The 21276-nt window shown below is 33.9% G+C and overlaps 1 protein-coding gene across 1 annotated transcript; it reads left to right on the top strand.

Annotated features, from left to right (window-relative positions):
- The first annotated feature begins 6741 nt into the window (after positions 1 to 6741).
- LOC128029425 (carbonic anhydrase-like) lies at positions 6742 to 15324 on the top strand. Its single transcript, XM_052617211.1, has 7 exons — positions 6742 to 7422; positions 8813 to 9010; positions 10789 to 10907; positions 11169 to 11261; positions 11335 to 11397; positions 11523 to 11678; positions 14501 to 15324. Exons 1-7 carry the CDS (start codon positions 7389 to 7391, stop codon positions 14618 to 14620), a joined length of 783 nt encoding a protein of 260 aa, XP_052473171.1. The 5' UTR covers positions 6742 to 7388; the 3' UTR covers positions 14621 to 15324.
- Positions 15325 to 21276: the final 5952 nt, after the last annotated feature.

Genomic DNA, 21276 nt, shown 5'->3' with positions numbered 1-21276 from the left:
TGTGCTGGTCGATGATACCGGAGCACCGGCAAAACGCGTCCTGGAGTATGGCCAGTGGACTTCAGTGGGCTGATTCTGGGCTGCCTGGGGAAAATATAATAATAATAAAAAATCACATACCTCTGAAGCCCATCAGTTAAATCATAAAAGAATAGTGTCATTTTTTCTCAAGATTTGAAATTTAATGTAAGGTTTGAAGTAACATTTGAAAGACTGATCAGTTCTAAAAACCTGCCATCAGTGTATGCACAATTATTATTGCATACGCTAATGCCTAATAATTTTAGCAAGTATATGTACATTTCTCATTCGATTGAAAAGAGACAATATCCTCATTATACCCGTTCTGATCAGTGTCTGCATTACTTATAGGTAGAGTGCTAATTAAATTCTAAATACACTTGCCTGGCAATGACATTTGGATTATAATCTGAGCACAGTGCTGTTAAACCCCTGACATATTGGTTCATAAACCCATTATCATAATACTCTGGCGTTGTTCTGGTACTCTAGTCAATTGGTAATCCAAGCCAGGCTTTAGATTTTGCCAACCGGATACGCTCCTTCACAAACCATGGTTGTATTACGTAGTCACAGCGCCCAACTTTAATTACAAGAATCAAGTTGATAATTTTAGCATTCATCTTTTTTTCTTTCTTTTTTTTTGTGTTTCAGAATAGAGTTATTGTCATCAATTACGTTACATGCAGACCAGATGTTTTAAATCCTGATTTAGCATTTTATTTGGCAAAATGTGAAATCATATATAACTAAAGGATGACATGAGGTTGATCACCACCATAATTCAGTTAGCCTAGCATATATTAAAGTCAAGGCAAAATACTAGCACTACTAATACTACTACTACTATTCTATAATATGGATTATTATACTCTTTGATTTAATAGAGATATAAATTAAATATATTAATAAATTAAATAATGGTGATTACCATAACATTATAGTAGAGTTTTGCCCGTTTTCAGATTTTGTGCCTGTAATATTTAGTTTACAGTGCAGATAGTTAATAACCTTTAAGATACAAAAAATTCAAAAACATTGTAAATGAAAATAAAAATGCATTAAACTTGCCCTTTGAAATTGAAACAATAACAACAATAATAGTAAATAAAGAAAAATACACCAACATATTTTGCTAAAGAAAATCTCTGTAAAACATGCAAGACTTGGCATCAAAATAACATTAATTATAAGGAGCCATCCAATTAGGTCACATGTTCCCTCTTAAAGAGTAATGGCTGAACGGAGCGTATATCAGGGGTCATGATGCTGCTTGTGAAAGGGGGGAATCCTGCACAGTTTGTCTGTAGAAGGTGAAAATGATCTGGCCTTTTCACAGAGTCACTTGCATCCAACCATAGAAGTTACCAGCACCAAATAATAGGTTTCATAAACTCTTTTTGCTGCTTCCATTCTTGTTCGTAGTTAGACTCAGCATGCATTTGATCCTGCGGATGCAAATTTACATCCTTGGCATGAAAGGAGCTCATTTTCCTTCTTTTCATTGCTGATTCATAGCATTCACATAGCAGCTTGATGAGCATTCTCCTTTCTCGCATTGAAGGTAAAACCCTGCCCCATGCCACAAAAGCACTCTTTAAAATGCTTTAAAAAAATTAATATATAATTTCTACTGACGTAATATTATAATATGTCACAAATGACAAGTCCATCATCCATCTGTATAAGAATTAACCATGATATTATTTAATCATTTGATCTTTTAAACTGAGAATATTTATTAATGCATCACATATCTTTTATTTAATCATGTGATCTTTTGAAATCAGAATATTTATTAATGCATCACATATCTTATTATAATAATCATAATCTTATTATTATTATTCATCTTTTTTTAATCAGTTATTCTTGTCTGTTAAAAAATATTTAACTTAATTTTAATCATTTTATAATTTACATAAATCTATATAGTATAACCCTTTCTTTAAAACACATGAATTGTTGTACTGCATCAAATTGATAGAAAACTCAAATGAAAATAACTGAGATACACCATTACTAATTTACCATTACGATTGACTAACCTAACTCTAACTTTACTAATCATTCGTCTAATTATGAACAGATGTATCAGAGTTTATTTATACACTTATATTTATATTTAGAGAGAGATTATAAATATCTATACACACACACACACACGCACACACACACACACACACCATAAACTCCACGTGCTGTTATATGTTATATGATTCTTCTCTGACACCTAGTGGTCTGAATAATCAAATACACATTTAAAGCATCAGTGGCCGGGTGCATTTTATTAAACATCATTTTCATTTACTTAAAAATGTAGGTCTAATTTAAATCCGAAAAGTAAGATCATTACCACAGAGTATTTCAAGTGTAGATCCACTTTCCTGCAGAGTGTAGCTCCAAACCTTGATCAAACTCGCCGGTCTGTATCTTTCTAGCAATCCTAAAGAACTTTAGCTTGTTCAAGTGTGTTTGATTAGAGTTAGTGCTAATCTCACCTGGGCTAGAGTTGCGAACCCCTGGATTACCACTTGGTTAACTGCTAACTAGTCAAACTAGCTCTAAAGATGGTGGTTCTCAACTGCAGTCCTGGAAACCCACTGCTCTGCACAATTGGTATGATAAGAGATACATAATGTGGAGAGCAGCAGGTCTCCAGGACTGCAGTTGAGAAATGTCTTAAGAGACAGTCTTAGTGACAAATTATCAAAAGCAATTATCACAAAAATATATATTTTTTTAGAATTAGAATATATATATAGTCCAACGCCAATGGTTGCTTATTTATGTTTTCATTTTGTTTTAATGTACAAAATAAAAATAAAGCAAACAAAATATAACAGAGCAAATGAAGTTAATTAGGTCAATACAATTAATTGAGAAAGAGCTTTCAAATTACTTTTCCTACTTCAGCCACCAGATGACAGCAACTGAATAATGAAGAGAAGTCAAACGATGTAAAAGTTGCCAAGTACGGGTATTATACGCGACTTTGGGCGTCTTCTTTTTTTTTTTTTTTTTTTTTTTTTGTAAAGTTGCGTTTTTTTATGGAAGCCCGTTTCCGCCACTGTTGAGAAAAATATTATTCGGTAAGTCATAATAATGAGAAACTTTCTCATAATTATTACTTAATATCTCGTTATATTGAGAAACTTTCTCGTAATAATGACTTAGTGTCTCATTATATTGAGAAACTCGATGAGAATTTTTCTCGTAATGGGTCATTCTACAGAAACGTCCACTTTTGGTATGGCAAAATGTCTTAAAATGTATTTAATTTGACTTTATGAATTCATATAAATGACAGCTTAATTATTTTTTATCTTTAGCGTTTTTGTGCAATTATTTCAAGACCAAATTAATCACTGGTGTTACCTTCTCTATCAATATATATATATATATATATATATATATATATATATATATATATATATATATATATATATATATATATATATACAATAAATAAATATGTTTTCTTGATATTTTTTTTCAGCACATGTAGTCAGAGTTGCAGAAAAATATGAAAATGCAAGAAATAAGGAGATTATGTTTTATTTATAAAAAAAAAAAAAAAAAAAAAAAAAAACAGTATGGTACCACCAGTTACCATTATAATTAATGTGTCACCAGTGATATAAGACCTGATATACTGATCTTCACTGGTGTTAGCCATAAGGAAGGTAACACCAGTGACAGTAACACTAGTGACAATTTTCATGAAAAAAGCATTTTACAAAATGTCTGCTGTAAGGTATCGAACCATATGTTGTCAATCATTGCATACTCACTAACTTAGTTTAATCCATTTTTTATTATATATATATATATATATATATATATATATATATATATATATATATATATATTATTTACAATTCCCTAACAATAAATAGGTCATACCAGTGACGTCATCTAAAATCTTCATATGAAATTGTGAGTTAAATGAGAAAATTCTGATAATTGAAAAGAAACAGTGGACTTAACATGGGTCAAGTGATGTAATCAGTGTGATTTTTATTACAAAATAACAGATTTTTGTCAAATGGTAACACCAGTGACATAAATCCTGGGGACTACTGTTTCATTATAATATTTATTGAGCATTTTATTTTATTATGCCATTTATATAATATATTTGATAGTTATGAATACATTTTTGTAATTTAAATGGTAGAAAACCCTGATTTTGACTGCAAAAAAAAAAAAAAAAAAAAAAAAAAAAACACTCTGTACATGGCTGTGGGGACAAGCAGTTTTGTGGCGCTTGGAATTCTTTATAATTAATTAAAAACAAATATGGTAACATTGATGACGCAAGAAGGTCTAATTGTTCAAATAACACATTGTTTAGTTTTAAAATATAAAATAATTGTAACCCTAATGTGTTTTTCAATTGTAATATTTCTGTAAAGGCTATAGCCTTTAGGTACAGAAAAATGGACGTTTCTGTAGAATGACCCTAATATTGACTTAGTTTCTCGTAATAATGACTTAACATCTCGTAATAGTGAGAAACTTTCTCGAAATAATGAGAAAGTTTATCATAATAATGATTAAAAATCTCGTAAATGTACACAATTTCTAATAATGCCTTAATCATTATCATCAAAAAAAAAAAAAAAAGACTTACTCGACACATGCAAAACTCAAGAGTGCAATCTAGCTATTGGTCAAAAACATGCAAAAACATGCAAGAACAACGCAAACATGGCTTGTTCTGTAATGCTATAATCTGTCATTAAATAACGATTTAAGTTAGATTATCTGTATGTAGTCTTTTGTTAATTTGTAGCACTTACCAACAAGTTACTCTACCGGCATTATAGTTCATGGCTTCAGATATATAACAATACATTCCAACAAAAATCACACACATTTTAAGAATACAGGCTATCTGCTTCAGCGTCCCACACCGCTTCTTGCAGGATATGTGAACGTGAAAAAATTATTAATGTGGATTAAAGTACAATGACAAATTCAGGATACAATATTATTGATCATGCGTACAGACAAGAATAATAGCCCAGAATTTTAACACAACACCCAAAGTTGCACGTTAAGCGTTTTCCTATAGAAAACCATAATAGAAAATGCACAAGCGTTGCAGTTTTGTGTTGCATTCATATTTTGGGTCCACCTGAATGCTTGTATATAGATGTTCATTAACTGAATTTGGTTCAATCTTTATACTTCAAGCCACGTTAAGCATTTTTCACGTTAAAGAGTTGTCCTGCAAGAAATGGGATGCTAAAGACCAGGTTGTTGTGGTAACGAACAACGATGCTTTGTGCTTTTGAAATGAGATTCCTTACTGTATAAACATTGTATGCATGTGATGTATGAAAGGGACAGCTAATAAAACTAATAAATCATCGAAATGAACATCTATAAGTTAAGTTTATATTTGTAATGGCTTTCATTTCTTCATAAAATGCCTGGATTTCTTAACTGAAATATTAGTCTGGAATGTTTGAAGCCATAACTATCTGGCAGAGTAACAGTGTTACAAATGAACAACTACATGCAGATAATTTATCTGAAATCGTTATTTAATTACAGATTATAGCATCATATACTACTTAAGATAACAGAACAAGCAATGTTTGCGGTGTTCTTACTTGGCTTTGCCGTGTGTGTAAGTCTTTGTTGTTGTTGTTGTTGTGTGGATTAAGCCATTACTGTGAGAAAATTTCTCATTATTAAAAAAAAATAAAAATTATAATAATATATTTTCTTTACTATCAATTTTTATCAATTTAACACATCCTTGCTGAATAAAGTATTGAATTTATAAAAAAAAAAAAAAAAGACTGACCCCAAATTACTGACCTAGTGTATATTGTTATTACAAAATATTTATATTTTAAAAATATCGTTTTTTTATTTTATTTTATTTTTTTTACTTTTTATTCATCAAAGTATCCTAAAAAAGTATCACGTGTTCTGAAAAAATATTAAGCAGCAGAACTGTTTCCAACTTTGATAATGAATCATCATATTAGAATGATTTCTAAAGGATCATGTGATTATGATCCTAAAAATTCAGCTTTGCATCACAGAAATAAATGATAATTTAAAGTATAATAAATTTAAAAACAATTATTTTAAATTATAATAATATATCACAATATTACATTTTTTCTGTATTTTTGAACAAATAAATGCAGGCTTGATGAGCAGAAGAAACTTCTTTCAAAAACATTAAAATAATAATGTTTCCAAACTTTTGGTCTATATATATATATATATATATATATATATATATAATATATAAATATATATATATATATATATATATATATATATATATATATATATATATATATATATATATATATATATATATATATATTGGGCTTGTTTTGAAGCTACTTTGCTTATTTATCTCGCGAGTGTTGGCAAATGTCTTAGGTTTGACGGTTACAAATTGCCCGTTACCATAGCTACTGGAAAAAAATCCCTGACAGACCAAAAACAAACAAACATGATAACCTATATTGGCACAGGTGCAGTAACAATGTATAAAGTCCATACGTTTTTATAATCAACAAGTAACTAGAATCTGTTGAGAAAAATCATGTACATTACACCTTGATTAGACAATACACAAGCAACGAGCACATAAAGGCTAATCAAGAGTTACTTTAGCTCTCACAAATCGTTGTTGGCGTAGTGGCCCCTTTAAATAAGCGCCGAGCACTTTACTGAATGGGTACCAAAAGATGTAGACAATAAACTGCAGCTGTTTTTGTTTTCTTTAGAAATGTGGATCGAAACAACGTTCTAAACAGCACCACTGGCTACAAAATCAGTCATTAAGCTACTAAAATCCAGAGTTCATCGGGGCACGTTCGTCCCGCTACAGCCAGCGTATCTACACACAGCATCGGAGAAGGACGAAGAAGGTCAAGAGAACATGTATCGCTGCCCAGATAACGGGTGTGTTTCTGAATCATCAGAGAAAACCACGAATGGAGAGGTTTGCTCTTTGATGGCTTAGATGGTTTCAAAAGCAACTTAAACGCATGCAAAACAGAGAGGATCAGCCGCGTGGAATGTCCGCATCCCGTCTGTTCACCGGCGCTCGAGCATCTCTGTGCAGCAGCAGCAAACGGAGCAAAGCGATGCTCAGCGTGCGAATTAAAGCGACGGGGGGTGCGATTTTTTGATTTGTCCAAGTACTCTCTGACTGACTCCTCCTGTGGTACTCTGAGATGTAGCCAAGCCCACTGGGTTGAAATAGGTACCAAAACCAGCAGGGGACCTCTGTGGCTAACATAGTTTAGAAGAACCAGCAGTTGTATTTAGCATCCAGGTCTTACAAATAGAGGAGTGCAACACACTGAACGACACAAATAATCATGTCTCACGCTTGGGGTTATGGATCAAATGACGGTAAGAGCAGTTTTAAGGGTACTAAATGAATAGTTTAGTCTTTAGTAGCCTAATTAATTAGAATTAAATTAATGTGATCATTGCTAAAAAGTGATCAAAGAACAGCTATCTTGATGCATTATGATTTATTAGGTTACTCTGTGGGAGAAATGATTATTAAAACAGAAATACAATATAAGCAAAGTGCACTCTTATTAATTTACTTGAGCAGTACCAATTCAAAAGATACTCATGTGTACCATTTACATATAAATATGTACAGTTTAAATACTAATATGTACATTTAAGGTACTAATTTGTTTCCTTTAGGGGGAAATACGATTTTAAGGCGAGACACTGCAGGTCAATAGGGCAAAAAAAAATAAAAAATAACTTAAAGTTATCACCTTACTTACCCAGTTGATTTTTTGTATTACAAGTTTTCAAAAATGTTAAGTTTAAATATGCAAATGAGGCATTATTTAATGAAATATGTGCTAATTTGCATAAATGTCTAGTACAAAAATCTGAACACTAGATGAAGTCAGTTCAAAATTTTTGTTTAATTTTTTTTTGACATATTAAAGTCAAATGTTTTTACAGAGGGAATTCTGGTTATCTTTTTTTTGTCACTCCATAATTCAGAAAATACGTATATAATATATTTTCACAATTTTTGGGGGAATAAAATGTTGTATATAATCAAGGAAAATATATATGAACAAATCCCTCTGTAAAAACCTTCAGAATATAGACAGGAATAAAAATGTCAAGTTTGGTGTGTGTAAGTGCTACTGAAGTGGAGATTTATGGCTCAGTGTTGAAAAAAAAACTCATTTTGAGAAAACGGCCTTTAATAATATGTATTGTAATTGAAATCTATTGACACAAACAGATAAAGTGCTATAAAACAAACACTTAACAGTGTCTTTTGGATGTTTTCCTTCCACTAGTTTGAAAAAGCACTTTATGAAAAACCAAAAAGCCCAAAATCTCAAAATTGACAGGTGCTTGGAAAAACTGTGTTTTTGCCTGCAGTGTCTCACCATAAAGGGTCTTGTCCCCGTAACAGCTTTTGTCCTTTTTGTGTTTGTGTGTGTGTGAGATAAATGTGAGATAAATTGTTGCAGACTAGACCGTAAACAATTTTTTTGTTGGTCTGTTAAATGTAAAATATAGTAAAAAAGAAAGAAAGAGACAGTAATATGAATAAAATAATCTGGTCAAATGCACCAACAAAAGTCAAAGCTTGAAAAAGCTAATTGAAGTAGCAACTGCATGTATCCACTGGTTCAGGTGTATATTTGTTGACCTTGAATCTTGCAAGGAATGTAAACACACTTTTGTTGTTTATCTAGGTACAAGCTTTTTATCTAACTGTGTTCTGCGTTTCATCTTTTTATCATATCAGGGCCAGAAAAGTGGGCAGCAAGCTTTCCCATTGCAAACGGAGCCAGGCAGTCTCCGATTGATATCGTACCCACCCAAGCACAAAATGACCCTTCTCTGAAGCAACTCAAACTGAAGTATGACCCTGCCAGCGCTAAGGGCATCCTCAACAATGGCCATTCATTCCAAGTGGATTTCACTGATGACAACAACAGCTCAAGTTAGTATATTACTGCATATCAATAGCTGTTGTTTCTTATTTTAAACCTCTTAAAGAATCTTGACCAAGGGGGCACCAGGTACTCACAGTCGTAACTATGGGTGCTCCAGAAAGGGAACAAAATGTACAAAATAATAAGTGGATCTTGTTGTTGTGTTAAAGGATCCACTTATTTGGTATTTTACATAGTCCTATTTTCATAAAGTTTTCATCAACATTCAGCAGATTTTGGTAGTGACTTTCTTTGGCTATACAGGGCAAATGTATGTACCTTTTTAGCATATTCCTCTTTTGTCTTTGAATCTAATTAAAGTATTAAAAAGAAAACTGCAAAACAATAATAATAAATAAATAAATAAAATTCATTGCATATTGAGAAGTAAAATGAAAAGAACTGGTGCATCTAAATCTTTCAATCATTATGGATTGTATATAAACAGCTGAATATTTAGCTACTGAATTCTTCCATCACCACATCTCCTGCCATATTTCTATGCATTTATTACTAACTTAATTTATTCAGTATTTCTGGGTAATTTTTATTGCTCAAGTTGTCGAAACTCAAAATTGAGATCTGTATCTCAGCAAAGATAACAATAAAAACATTGTGTGTTCCTCTTATTGTGTCCTTGTAGCCTACACTAGAACTTTATCTCTGACTGAAATTCGTTTCAGTTTACTCTTTAATTCATCTATACCGAATCAACAAATGCTGTAAAACTGTTATGTGAGCAGTGGATGTGAATGTGGATGTGTTTTTTCCTCTGAAAATGGAAATAAGACACTTAAAGCACTGTGTACTCAAGTGCTAATGTATTCTATTATAAGAAAAAAAAAATAGAGCCACATATCAGTGCTGTATGCCATGGTCGGTCAATGAGAGCAACATGTGCTAAATTTTAATGGCAATTTCAAGACTCAAACATATGCTTGGAAAATAAACATTTTAAACAGTGATACAGAAACACCACTGTATAGAGAAAATAGAAAATGAGTCTTAAACACTTTCTGCACACAGAATGCTTGCTGAAAAAAGAAAGAAGTAGCTATTGAATATGTTAGGTAGTGAATACTGAACTGCTCAAATAATATCTCAAGTAGTCCATTCACATTAACATTTTTTAACAGGCAATCTGTCAGTCTACCAAAAAAGAAGAAGAGGTTCCATGTCATTAAGGAAGCCTAATATCTATATTTGTACCAAATGATCTGATATTTGAGATTTTAAATTTATTAATTCATTACAGTTGACATTGGATGTTTATGCACATACAAAAAGGTAATACAGAATTGTAATATTGGCCAGTATTAATACACAGAAGTTAGGGAAAATATTTTTTTTAAGAAGTCTCATATTTTCACCAAGTCTGCATTTATTTGGTTAAAACGACAGTAAAAAACATTTAAAATAACTCTTGTGTATTTTAGTATATTTAAAATTGTAATTAAAATAGAATGTAGTTATTGTAATTATAATAATGCTTCACAATATGACTATTTTACAATATTTTTGATCAAGTAAAATCAGCCCTTATTGGTAGGCATATGAGACTTCTTTTAAATCCATTAAAATAATCATAATTATTCCAAACTTTTGCAATATATCCTATATATTTAATTAAAATATATTTTGAATATGTTTTAAAATGCATTAGTGTATATATCTTACATTATCTTTATATTTTATTCACATTGCTAAGTAATACTTATGAGATAGAATCTGAAATAATGACTAGCGCTGTTAAAGAAACAACTGAAATGATTGTTTGTGTGTGTAGCTCTGGCTGGAGGTCCCGTCACTGGAATATACAGGTTGAGACAGTTCCATTTCCACTGGGGAAGCAGTGATGACAAGGGCTCAGAGCACACCGTTGCTGGAACCAAGTTCCCCTGTGAGGTAAAGAGACTATCACTCCCAGTACCACATTACAACTGAAGAAACGTTCATTCTACTGTGTTGTACTTCAGGTCATTCAAATTCTTGAATGCCTCTCCCCTAAAACTAATTATAGCTCACCCACTGCTTATGAATGTTCTGGTGACGTTCTCTCATGAATTTGTTAATCCCCTCTTTTAAACATGTTGGGATATTTAGCTAATTCAGTATGTTTTTTTGCATATAATGAATGTTTCATAACACGTCTCTTCCTTTCTAAAGCTTCATCTCGTTCACTGGAACACTAAGTACCCAAACTTTGGAGAAGCTGCCAGTAAGCCTGATGGCCTTGCTGTGGTTGGAGTTTTTCTCAAGGTCAGGATTTCAGCCAAAAGCATTTCAGGATTTGCAGTGATTAAATGATCTAAAAGGGGTTTTTGTTTACCAGATTGGTCCCGCCAATCCAAGACTTCAGAAAGTGTTAGATGCTCTTGATGACATCAGATCAAAGGTATTAACATACTAGCTGTTAATTATAATCTTCATGTAGGATATTTACTCCTACCACTTGCCCTCAGATGTTTTATTTCATTTTATTTTTTATACAGTTTTACAATGTGTCTGTTTCTTCTCCAGGGCAGACAGACTACATTTACCAACTTTGATCCTAAAACCTTGCTGCCCGCCTCTCTGGATTTCTGGACTTATGAGGGGTCTCTGACCACACCTCCTCTACTGGAGAGTGTCACCTGGATTGTTCTGAAAGATCCAATCAGTGTTAGTCCTGCTCAGGTACGTCATCATCATACTTTATGCATGATTTAACATTTTCATTTGTGCAGTTACAATTATATACAGACACCTATAGTCCATATTTTTAGAATCTTATGTTATCTTGAGTCATTATAACTCGATTATGTCCACATATGTTTTGTTAATTTGTTATGGGAATATATATATATATATTTTTTTTTTTGCTACTTATTGAGTTGATAAGTTAATAAATTCCCAAAACAAATACGGTTTGCTTTGTAGTTGTAGTTGTAGTTTTGCTTTGCTTTGTAGGTTTGCTAGTACGATAACACATATGGTGTCTCAGCATTTAACATCACTCCTAATTTTAAACTGGGAGGGTCAGTGCCCTATATTTTTCTGCTTCTATAAGATTACTTTATCTTAAATAAAGTGCTTGCCTGACAGTTAATATTATATTTAAGTCAGGCTTGTGCCTTTAAGATGGAAACCAACACCCGTAATATTCATTACTGTTGATCAATTAGCCTCATTTCCGTCTAGACTTGTTTATATGTGAAGGATCTCAAGACACTGAAGACTGGAGAAATGTAACACAATTATTAAGAAGCTATGAAGCTTGTTTTGAATATGCTGCTTTAGCAGAATCATGAGATTGATATTATGCTTTAAAAAAAAAAATAACATTAACTTCCCCTGATGTAGACAGTGCTGTTAGCCTGCAGAGTTTATTTTAGTCTCCAGTGGTTAGTCAGCAGTGTTGTAGTCGAGACCAGCTCATTCGAGTCCGAGTCCAGATCGAGTCCAGAGAGGGTCGAGTCCGAGTCAAGACCGAGTTCAGAAAGGGTCGAGTCCGAGTCAAGACCGAGTTCAGAAAGGGTCGAGTCCGAGTCAAGACCGAGACCAGAGAGATTGGGTCTGAGACAAGACCTAAAGAAATCTTCAAGAGTATGTCAAATGTTTGGTGGAAACAATAAAGGTTAAAAGGGCCACATAGTATGTGGTGTAAAGGTAATTTTATTAGTATTATGAAGTGTTACTTGTCAATATTAAGTGCTCATTTTCACATAACACCGTTGTACCACTATACACATCCATATAACCTTTCTAGTACACATAATATTACTGTACCACTATACCTGTAAATGTTCAACTGTAACAGCTTTTACATAACTTTTAACCTTGAAGCTTAACTAATCACTGCTAATATCCTTACAATGTCTTGGATTATGTGCACTTTAGATGTTGTGAAGATTACAGATGGGCATAATTACTTTTCAAAAAAATAAGTGAGGAGACCATCCTGCTACCCAACCAAGCACGATGTGGTCTCATGATCAATCCACCCCAACTAAAAACACTCTCTACTGGCGCAGAGGAAGCGGGGACTGACAACAGTTACCATTTTATCACTTTCTGTAACAGCAACGGATAATCTAATGCTAATTTCACTGGATGGTGCGTTTTAATGCAGGGTAAAATACACACTAGTCGAAGTTTTTTAGTAACGGAGGGCATACACACAAGAGCCGACTGACTGTCCAGGAAAATTTTATCCAAAAGTGTGTATGTGCCAGGGGAAGAAAGCTGGATCAAATGCCATATAAATTCAATGCATTCTGTCAGACATTTTTGGGGGGGAGATGTTTAGTGTTGAGACAGTTAGTCTGTGTCTGTATTCATTATATAGTTTAATTAAACAATATTTGTTTTTTTTCTGTGACCATTTTGTCCTACTTTGTAAAAATAACACAGTTGAGAGAAATAATGTAGCAATGTGGCTTTCTGGAAAGCGGGATCACTACAGGTGGATGGCAGGAGGGTAACTTAAGGCCGGTGACACACTGGCTGTGTGGCGTCTCTACTGCGTGCCAGAAGCGTGGTGGCTGCTTTGCGTTTTCTGTGTCTTTACACACCAGAAGCGTGCCCGCTTGGCGCGCTGCTGCGGCTGTAGGTGACATAGAGAGAGGCCGCCGAAAAACCAGGCTCTTGTCTTCATGACAACAATATCAACTTTTTTTGTTTGTTTTTTACACACCTACTGACAGGACACCGTCAACAGTATTGACGGCAAAATAGAGTATGTTTGACAGGTGCAATATTTGACAATCGATCATTATTAATTTATTTTTAAAATTACATTTATATCTGAATTTATGTCAACCTATAGACTTTCAAATATCTAAATGTCATGAATTAACATGTATTTGTGTACAAAATGACATATAAACATATTTTCCTAGTATATTTTGCCTGGAAACGCTTCCAACATGCACGCGTGTGGCGTGAAAAATAGGCGTCGGTTCTATTTCTAGCATGCACGGGTTTTCCGCGCGTCTCACGCAGGCAGTCTGCAAGATCTAACCTGTTAACATGGGAGCCGAATTAAAAACAGACACGCCACGCATTGTGTTGCTGGCCTAATGTCTCACGACAAAAGAAAATCACCAGTCATTGGATGTGTCAATCATACATCAATTTAAATAAACATTAACATACAGTAGAATAATCATGAAATATTTTGATTGGGACTCGAGTGGACTCGGGCATAAGTCCGATTCCTAATATGTTCGAGTCCGAGTCAATACCGAGTCAAAATGCACACGAGTCCATGACAAGACCGAGACCATTAAAATACGGTCTCGAGACCGAGTCCAAGACCGAGTCCGAGTCTCGAGTACTCAACACTGTTAGTCAGAACAGTCTAAAGGCTGCACGGGAATTCTGGCATGTGCTCTATGAATGAGCATGAACCTAAATATAGGAAATTAAGGGTGTAAATAAGCTCTGCAAGACTGCCAATAACACACTAAGCATCACAATCCAAGAGAAAATAATCTCTCTGTCTGTCTGTTCTTCAGATGGCTAAGTTCCGTAGCCTGTTGTTCACATCTGAAGGAGAGGCACCTTCCTGCATGGTTGACAACTTCAGACCTCCTCAACCTCTCAAGGGACGCAAAGTCCGAGCATCCTTCAAGTAAACAGCTGTATGCATGCCACAACCCTCCCACTGCCTTCTGATCATGGTGCTTTTGACTGGTTCAGAAAAACATTCCCAGTGAAACTGCTACTGAAATATCACACAGTGTTTGTTCTCAATCTTGGCGATTGCTTACATTGCAGTGTTGATAACAAGAAACCTGATTCTGATCTTCTAAAACTGTCTGTTTTTGTCATAAATGCTAATATTATTACTTAACATGAGAAATAGTTTTTAAGATGCTTATATATGGTGCTTAATAACAATGGCAGTCCCAGCTGCACAGTGGTTTGTTAACTAAACTTGACAAATTCTTCATCCCAGTCTCTCTTTGATTGCTCTATTTCACGCTTTATTTCTAGCTTTACAGAACTGTTCTATACTCCATGTTATTTAATGGGAAATACATCATGGTTCTTTTTTGTGTTTATGGCAATGGGTGAATGTCAGTCAAATGTCTATGTATTAAAGCTGAAATACCTATAGGAAAGCACTTACTGTTTATACAGTAACAGCAATATTTTATTGTTAGAGTTTTTTTATTATTCATCAAGGGGAATTTCTTTTAAAATTGTTTCAGAGATGCTCTGCCATTAATACAGTAGTATGATTTAGATTTTTTTCAGAATAAAATTGAGCAGTACTGTAAAGCAGTGATATATTAGGTATTCTATCAGCAATAATTAAAAATATATTTTAACTATACTTCCTGTGATTGTTTTCTGTCCACTTCACAATGAATCGCATTAGTGATACACATAAACTGATGTTAACATCAGCTGTAATACATAACTTAGTTTTTTACACTTTACAAAAAGATCAAACTTAATTAACATTAGTTCTATCACGAGAGCTCTCTGAGGATTTCAGCATAGTAATGTATATGACAACGTTAATGGATTTGGTCCTAGCAGAATAGATTTGCCATGCTGCTGCTGTTGATTATTGCTACTCTATATTTGTAGATTATTTCTGCCGCTGCAGGCAAGTACAAGAACTTCCTATTGCCAATACAAAAGGCGATATGGTGCTGCGAGTATTTAAGACATACTGCTGCTGCACAAATAGCATATAAAATAACCTGTAACAGATACAGGTGGAGCTGGGGAAGGTGGAGGGTTTCAGACGAACTCTGAAAGAATGCTGCACTGCTCAAGCAATTGCTAATCAGCCATTTAAATGTAAAGCAGCAAGCTCATTGGCTGCGTATGCAGCATTAATCAATCAGCTCGTGACAAGTTGTATAATCATCAGTTTACATTAAGGACCCATTAGTCTGAGCCATCCAGACTTTCATAAATTAACATTAGCGTATGAACATACATAAATTAACAATGAACAATGGCATTGTTATAAACTGACATTACACTACATTAATAAATACTGTACAAATATTGTCTATTATTTATTGTTAGCTCTATAATTACAAATGCTACTATATTGAACTTTACTGTTACTGAAGGATAGACTGTCACTTAAAATCACACATTCAAGACAATTCAGACTTCTGTGTTCCTGACCACAATTAAAAGATATTTAGGGTTTCCCACAAATAAAACAGCTTCTCCTTTTCACATGGCTGTCTGACAAAAACAGATATAGAATGAACCTCTTCCTCATGCTAGTTTCTGCTAAATTAAGTTTGTAATTTTAAAGAACCATTTCAATCATTTTCTGACGTCATATTTCAAAAACTTCTGTTGTGAAATTTCAGCAGTAAAAGTGGAAATTTGTAATTCAAGAACATTCAAGATCAACATCTATCAAATACTCTCCAGGCCATGTCAACTCTGTGCTCTGTTATCATGGAGAAATAATGAGATCATTACCCAGAGATCCTGTCATACAAGCTGAGAGAGGCCTTTATCTTGGAAGCTGGCACATCACCACAGATGAGCACAGTTTTGGATGCTGGACAGTACAAATGGCTAATGCTCTTTGTGAGTTTCCAGCCTTAATTACGCAACCCTTGCTTTGCTAGGAACACATTCTTATGGCGGACTTTAATCTGAGTTGTTATCACCTAAGGTAGTGCAAAGCAGACAACATTTAGCAGTACAACCCACTGCTGCTGCCTTGCAGAAAACCCCTAAACATAAGAGCTTCATGTGAGCTTGAGTGCCAAATTACTTCCCGTTATTAATGACGTTTCATCTACATCTTTGTACAGTTATTCCAATGGCTGTTCTTACTAAAAGTCTGGGCTTGCTGTAAAAAAAGAAACATAGGAGGCATGCAGTGACATAAGAGAGAAGGAAAGTAGATGAATAGATTAAGCATGAGTGCACAGATGAGAACAAAGAGAGCAGATAAAGGAAGCGAGAGCGTCGCGAAAGTCACAAAAGAAGTGTGTTTTTGGTTGCCAGGGCAAGACAACCCTGCACAGATTACCAAAAAAAAAACAGCATTAAGGGACCAGTGGATGGAGTTTATTTTTACAGAGCATCAACAGAGTTTTGCAAGTGTTTTTGTTTGTTCCCTGCATTTCGAAGATGCTTGTTTTACAAACAAGGCCCAGTTTGACGCCGGATTTGCACATCGTTTATTTCTTAAGGATGATGCAATCCCAACGAAAAAGGGTCATGATCGTGTGTTGGAACCGCATGCGATTAGTAAAACTGCTTCAAATATCTCTGTGTTGTTAACTTAGCTATCGGAGCGTAAGAACATCAAGTAAAAAACATGCGATGTTGTCATCAAACTGCACTTTCCATATGTACAGCTTAAAAAAAAAAGAAAAAAAAAGATGACATAAAGTGGAACTTAGTCATTTTCCAAAACCGCTAAGCAAATATATACAGTTTCAGTCCTACATACCACATAGAGACTTCGTTGCTGATGCTGCTCTTGTTAAATAAATAAACGGCTGAATCTGACTGTTAGCCATGGTTTGTTTGGGATGATGGTTTTTTCCTCACGGTAATGGCACAGCTTCCAAACGCTCTCAACGCAAAAGCCTGGCGCTAGTGATTCTTTAGCTCCGCCCACACGTCACGCCTCCAGCCGATCGTGTTTTTCCGGGAAAAATCGGTACAGACTATCTTTCTCTTATGAATATAATAAAACTAAAGACTTTTTGGAGTTATGAAGGATGCAGTACTACTCTATAGGTACTCAAGATTAACAGGATATTGAGTGAAAACGAGCATTTCACCCCCCTTTAAGTCTTTCAGAAAGAAAGAAAGAAAGAAAGAAAGAAATAGCAAAAAACAAAGGGACAGACTTCCTTTTTTAATTATCTTAATATCACCAGTAGAGGAACAGTGGATGAGTTGTCCAGAATAAAGCCTCTTGATCCAAACAATAAAACCACTGAAGACAGGATTTCAGGAGACAGATCAGTTTCATTTTACCCCGGGTTTGAAGCATTATCTTAGAACTCCACCATACCCCATTAGAAAAGTTTAGCAGAACAGGTCACTTTTTCTTTTCACATACAGCTTATATTCTGCAGTAAATAAGACATCAAATTAAAAGGTTTGGGGACTGTTTGTTCAGAAGCACTGGCCTTGGTTTGGCCAGTATGAAACCTGTGAGTAATCCATAATTTATGGTATCCACAAAACCCACCCATCTCCACCTCTAAACCCAATCTCCGCCGGTTAATGTGGATTTGACCATGCCCCCTGGATCTAGTGTTTCACAGTGAGGGGCTACTGCTTATGAAGGGAGGCAAACGAAGATGAAGGTAATCCAAATAACATTTAATAGTAATCCAAGATGACTCATACAAAACACAGGATAAGCACAAGCAGCATACACAACTAATAACCGGCAGCTAACTGAACTGAAAAGGACAGCAATAAAAAACATTTTTATAGAAATTGGCATTTAAAATCAGCAAAACTGGAATAAATATAAATATTTCCACTCATAAATGAAGGACTGGTATGAGAGCACAAATGCAACATGGAGAGAGCATGTTCATTTACTCACTCACAAAAGAAGTCCATGACGGATACGTTTGCATTCATATAAACCACATCACCACAGTCCAACACTGAGAGGAAGTAACTTCTCCTTTTGCTTCTAAAGAAAAGCATTTTTATATGAAAGAGAAAACCCAGTTAAGGTCTGAACGTTTTATTTATTTATTTTCTTTAGATTTTCATATTAAAACCCAGCCTTTCATCAAGCCATATGTCCAAGTATTTATGGCAATTTACTCTATCTATACAGTCCCCTTCCAATTTAAAAAAAAGGTGGTTTATATGCTCTAAGATTAAAACTGCTTGTTTTATATATTCAAAACAAGCATAACGATTCAACAAGCATTGCCTAATCATCTGTTGTAACTTGCAGATTAAAGTAGAAGTTCATGCTGTAGTGCATGATTACAGTGCAGTAATGGATTTGGTCTATATATGGATGATCTAATCAGATACTGTACATTGACAGAACATCTTTCATGGGTTTGAAGGCATAACAGTACATAAGCCCCCTATAAGCAGGTCATTTAAAAAAAAAAGACATTATATATTTGTGATATTCTAAAGCTCCAGTGGTCACCATGATATAGCAGGGCTCAAGAGAATTTAAATATTTCATTCTTGGCCAATTAATAATACAAAACTCAAAGCACTGCAAAGACATCTGCTAAGTGGTATCAGTAATCATCAGTTGTATACTGTAGACGAACGAGGGAAAACTGATGTGCTGCAGCAATTAGACCGAGAACAATACATCTTTTTTCTGCATTCTGCTCTCCTTGAGCCTAGCTTTCTTTGTATTACATGATGTATTTGTACTGCAATGAAATACTATGCCTGGAAAGCTTTGAAATTAGGGATTACTTAAAGCATATTGATGATCCCTCCCCTTCTCCAGATATTTATCCACCAGTTTTAGTAAAAACACTGACCTACTGACCCGCTCAAAGCATGACTCATTACTTTGCTGTTGCTCTCACTACCTTTTTTTGATTCTAAGAAATGAGTGGACGAGGCATTTAGAATTTTGTTAAAAGGTGTCCCGTGCTCTGTCCACGAAGTGTGTTGACGGTGTATGAGGAGGTCTGGACTGTGTGCTGCCTCAAGTTGGTGGAAAAGGGTGTGGTTTACTGTTGCTTTAATCAGACTCCAGCACCTGAACACGTATTTCATAGTACAGGGCACTTACTCTTATGGTGTAAGCCTCTTTCATGGATTTTAATACGTTTAATAGTGATTCATATACAGTACAAATAAACAAAGAGTAAATAATAACAATAATAATAATAATAATAATCAAAATATTTATAATGAAACATAATTAAAAATATGATATGAATCATATCAGATAATAATTGTTACTTTTGTAAAGCTGTATTAAACTATTATTGAATCTCTTTAAAAGCTTTCAGAATATTATTTTTTCTGCATTTTAAAATGAACATAATTCAATGATGGTATATTTATTGGTTTATTTTATTTTATTTTATTTTATTTTATTTTATTTTATTTTATTAAAATAAACAGAAATTAGCACAGACTTTGCGGAAGTGATTGCTTTGAACAAGTATTAACTTTAATATTATTCAACACATACTCTCTCCCAAGGCATCAAACACTGCAGCTTATGCAAGAACATGGTGTGTCACTATGAAGGTGGAAAAAGCAGCTCTCAGCATCATTTAGCAACGTGGCTGGTCAGTCCAGGGCAGGCTCATATGGGAGGTGTCACAATATTCTTCTGGTATTATTGCATGTGTGTAACTGCAATACTTATACATACTTGTTTTAAAAATAAATAAATAATAATAATACTTTTATTCAGCAAGGAATATTAAATTGATGAAAAGCAACAGTAAAGACACTTATAATGTGAAAAAAAAAATATTTCAAGTACATGCTGTTCCTTTTGAACCTTTTATTCATTGAAGACAAAAATATACAGTATGTATAGTATAGATGCAATTAATGGCTGCTGTAAATTTAGCTTTGCTATGGCAGATACAATTTACATTTCAAAATAAATGAAAATAGATAACAGTTAATTTAAATTGCAATCATATTTAACATTTTTGATGTGTATTTTATATAATAAATGCAGCCTTAGTGAGAATTCTTAAGATGTCCGATACAATAAAATAGAAACTTACCAACTCCAAACTAAAAAATGTTATCAGCTCTCCTATCTCCAGAAATAAATATTTTTTTTTACAATATAATACACTATTTCCTATTTTAAGCACCTAATTACTTTTTAACCAAATAAAAAATAAAACAAGCAGTTAAAAATACAGTTATAATATTTAATATTAAATTGCAGTTAAAAGTATACCAAACAAATGATTTTAAACCATCACACCAAACACTGTCCCCCTCAGTCTAAGACAGTTTAATTTCTCCTTCTACACCCAAACTTCCACTAAAGATCAGCTGTTAACTCTTTACAGCTGGAATTATAGGGCATTACTATGCAAATTACCACCTGTTCACTTAAAGTTAGTCAGACAGACGTGTGTTGAATGTTAGTTACAGTATGTGGCCTCATCCCGGAGGATTATTAGCAGAGCAAAACTGAAAGTGGCTTTAATAGAAATAAACACTGAAAAAATCTAATATAATAAAAGCTTATAATGTATATAATGAGTATAACTAATTAACAGGAGATATGTCTGGATTTAAACACACAGAAAACAGTGTGACAGGAGACATGCAGAGCACATGCACACAG

The sequence above is a fragment of the Carassius gibelio genome, chromosome A2 (assembly GCF_023724105.1).
Source record: "Carassius gibelio isolate Cgi1373 ecotype wild population from Czech Republic chromosome A2, carGib1.2-hapl.c, whole genome shotgun sequence".
Taxonomy (NCBI): domain Eukaryota; kingdom Metazoa; phylum Chordata; class Actinopteri; order Cypriniformes; family Cyprinidae; genus Carassius; species Carassius gibelio.
The sequence above is the reverse complement of the archived record's forward strand: the minus strand, read 5'-3'. Positions and strand labels throughout refer to the sequence as shown.

Excerpts from the sequence above, each read along its gene's own strand:
- LOC128029425 (XM_052617211.1), top strand. The coding sequence starts at position 7,389 with ATGTCTCACGCTTGGGGTTATGGATCAAATGACG. Across the intron at positions 7,423-8,812 it reads GGGTTATGGATCAAATGACG|GGCCAGAAAAGTGGGCAGCA; the intron begins GTAAGAGCAGTT and ends TTATCATATCAG. Across the intron at positions 11,262-11,334 it reads TGGTTGGAGTTTTTCTCAAG|ATTGGTCCCGCCAATCCAAG; the intron begins GTCAGGATTTCA and ends TTTGTTTACCAG.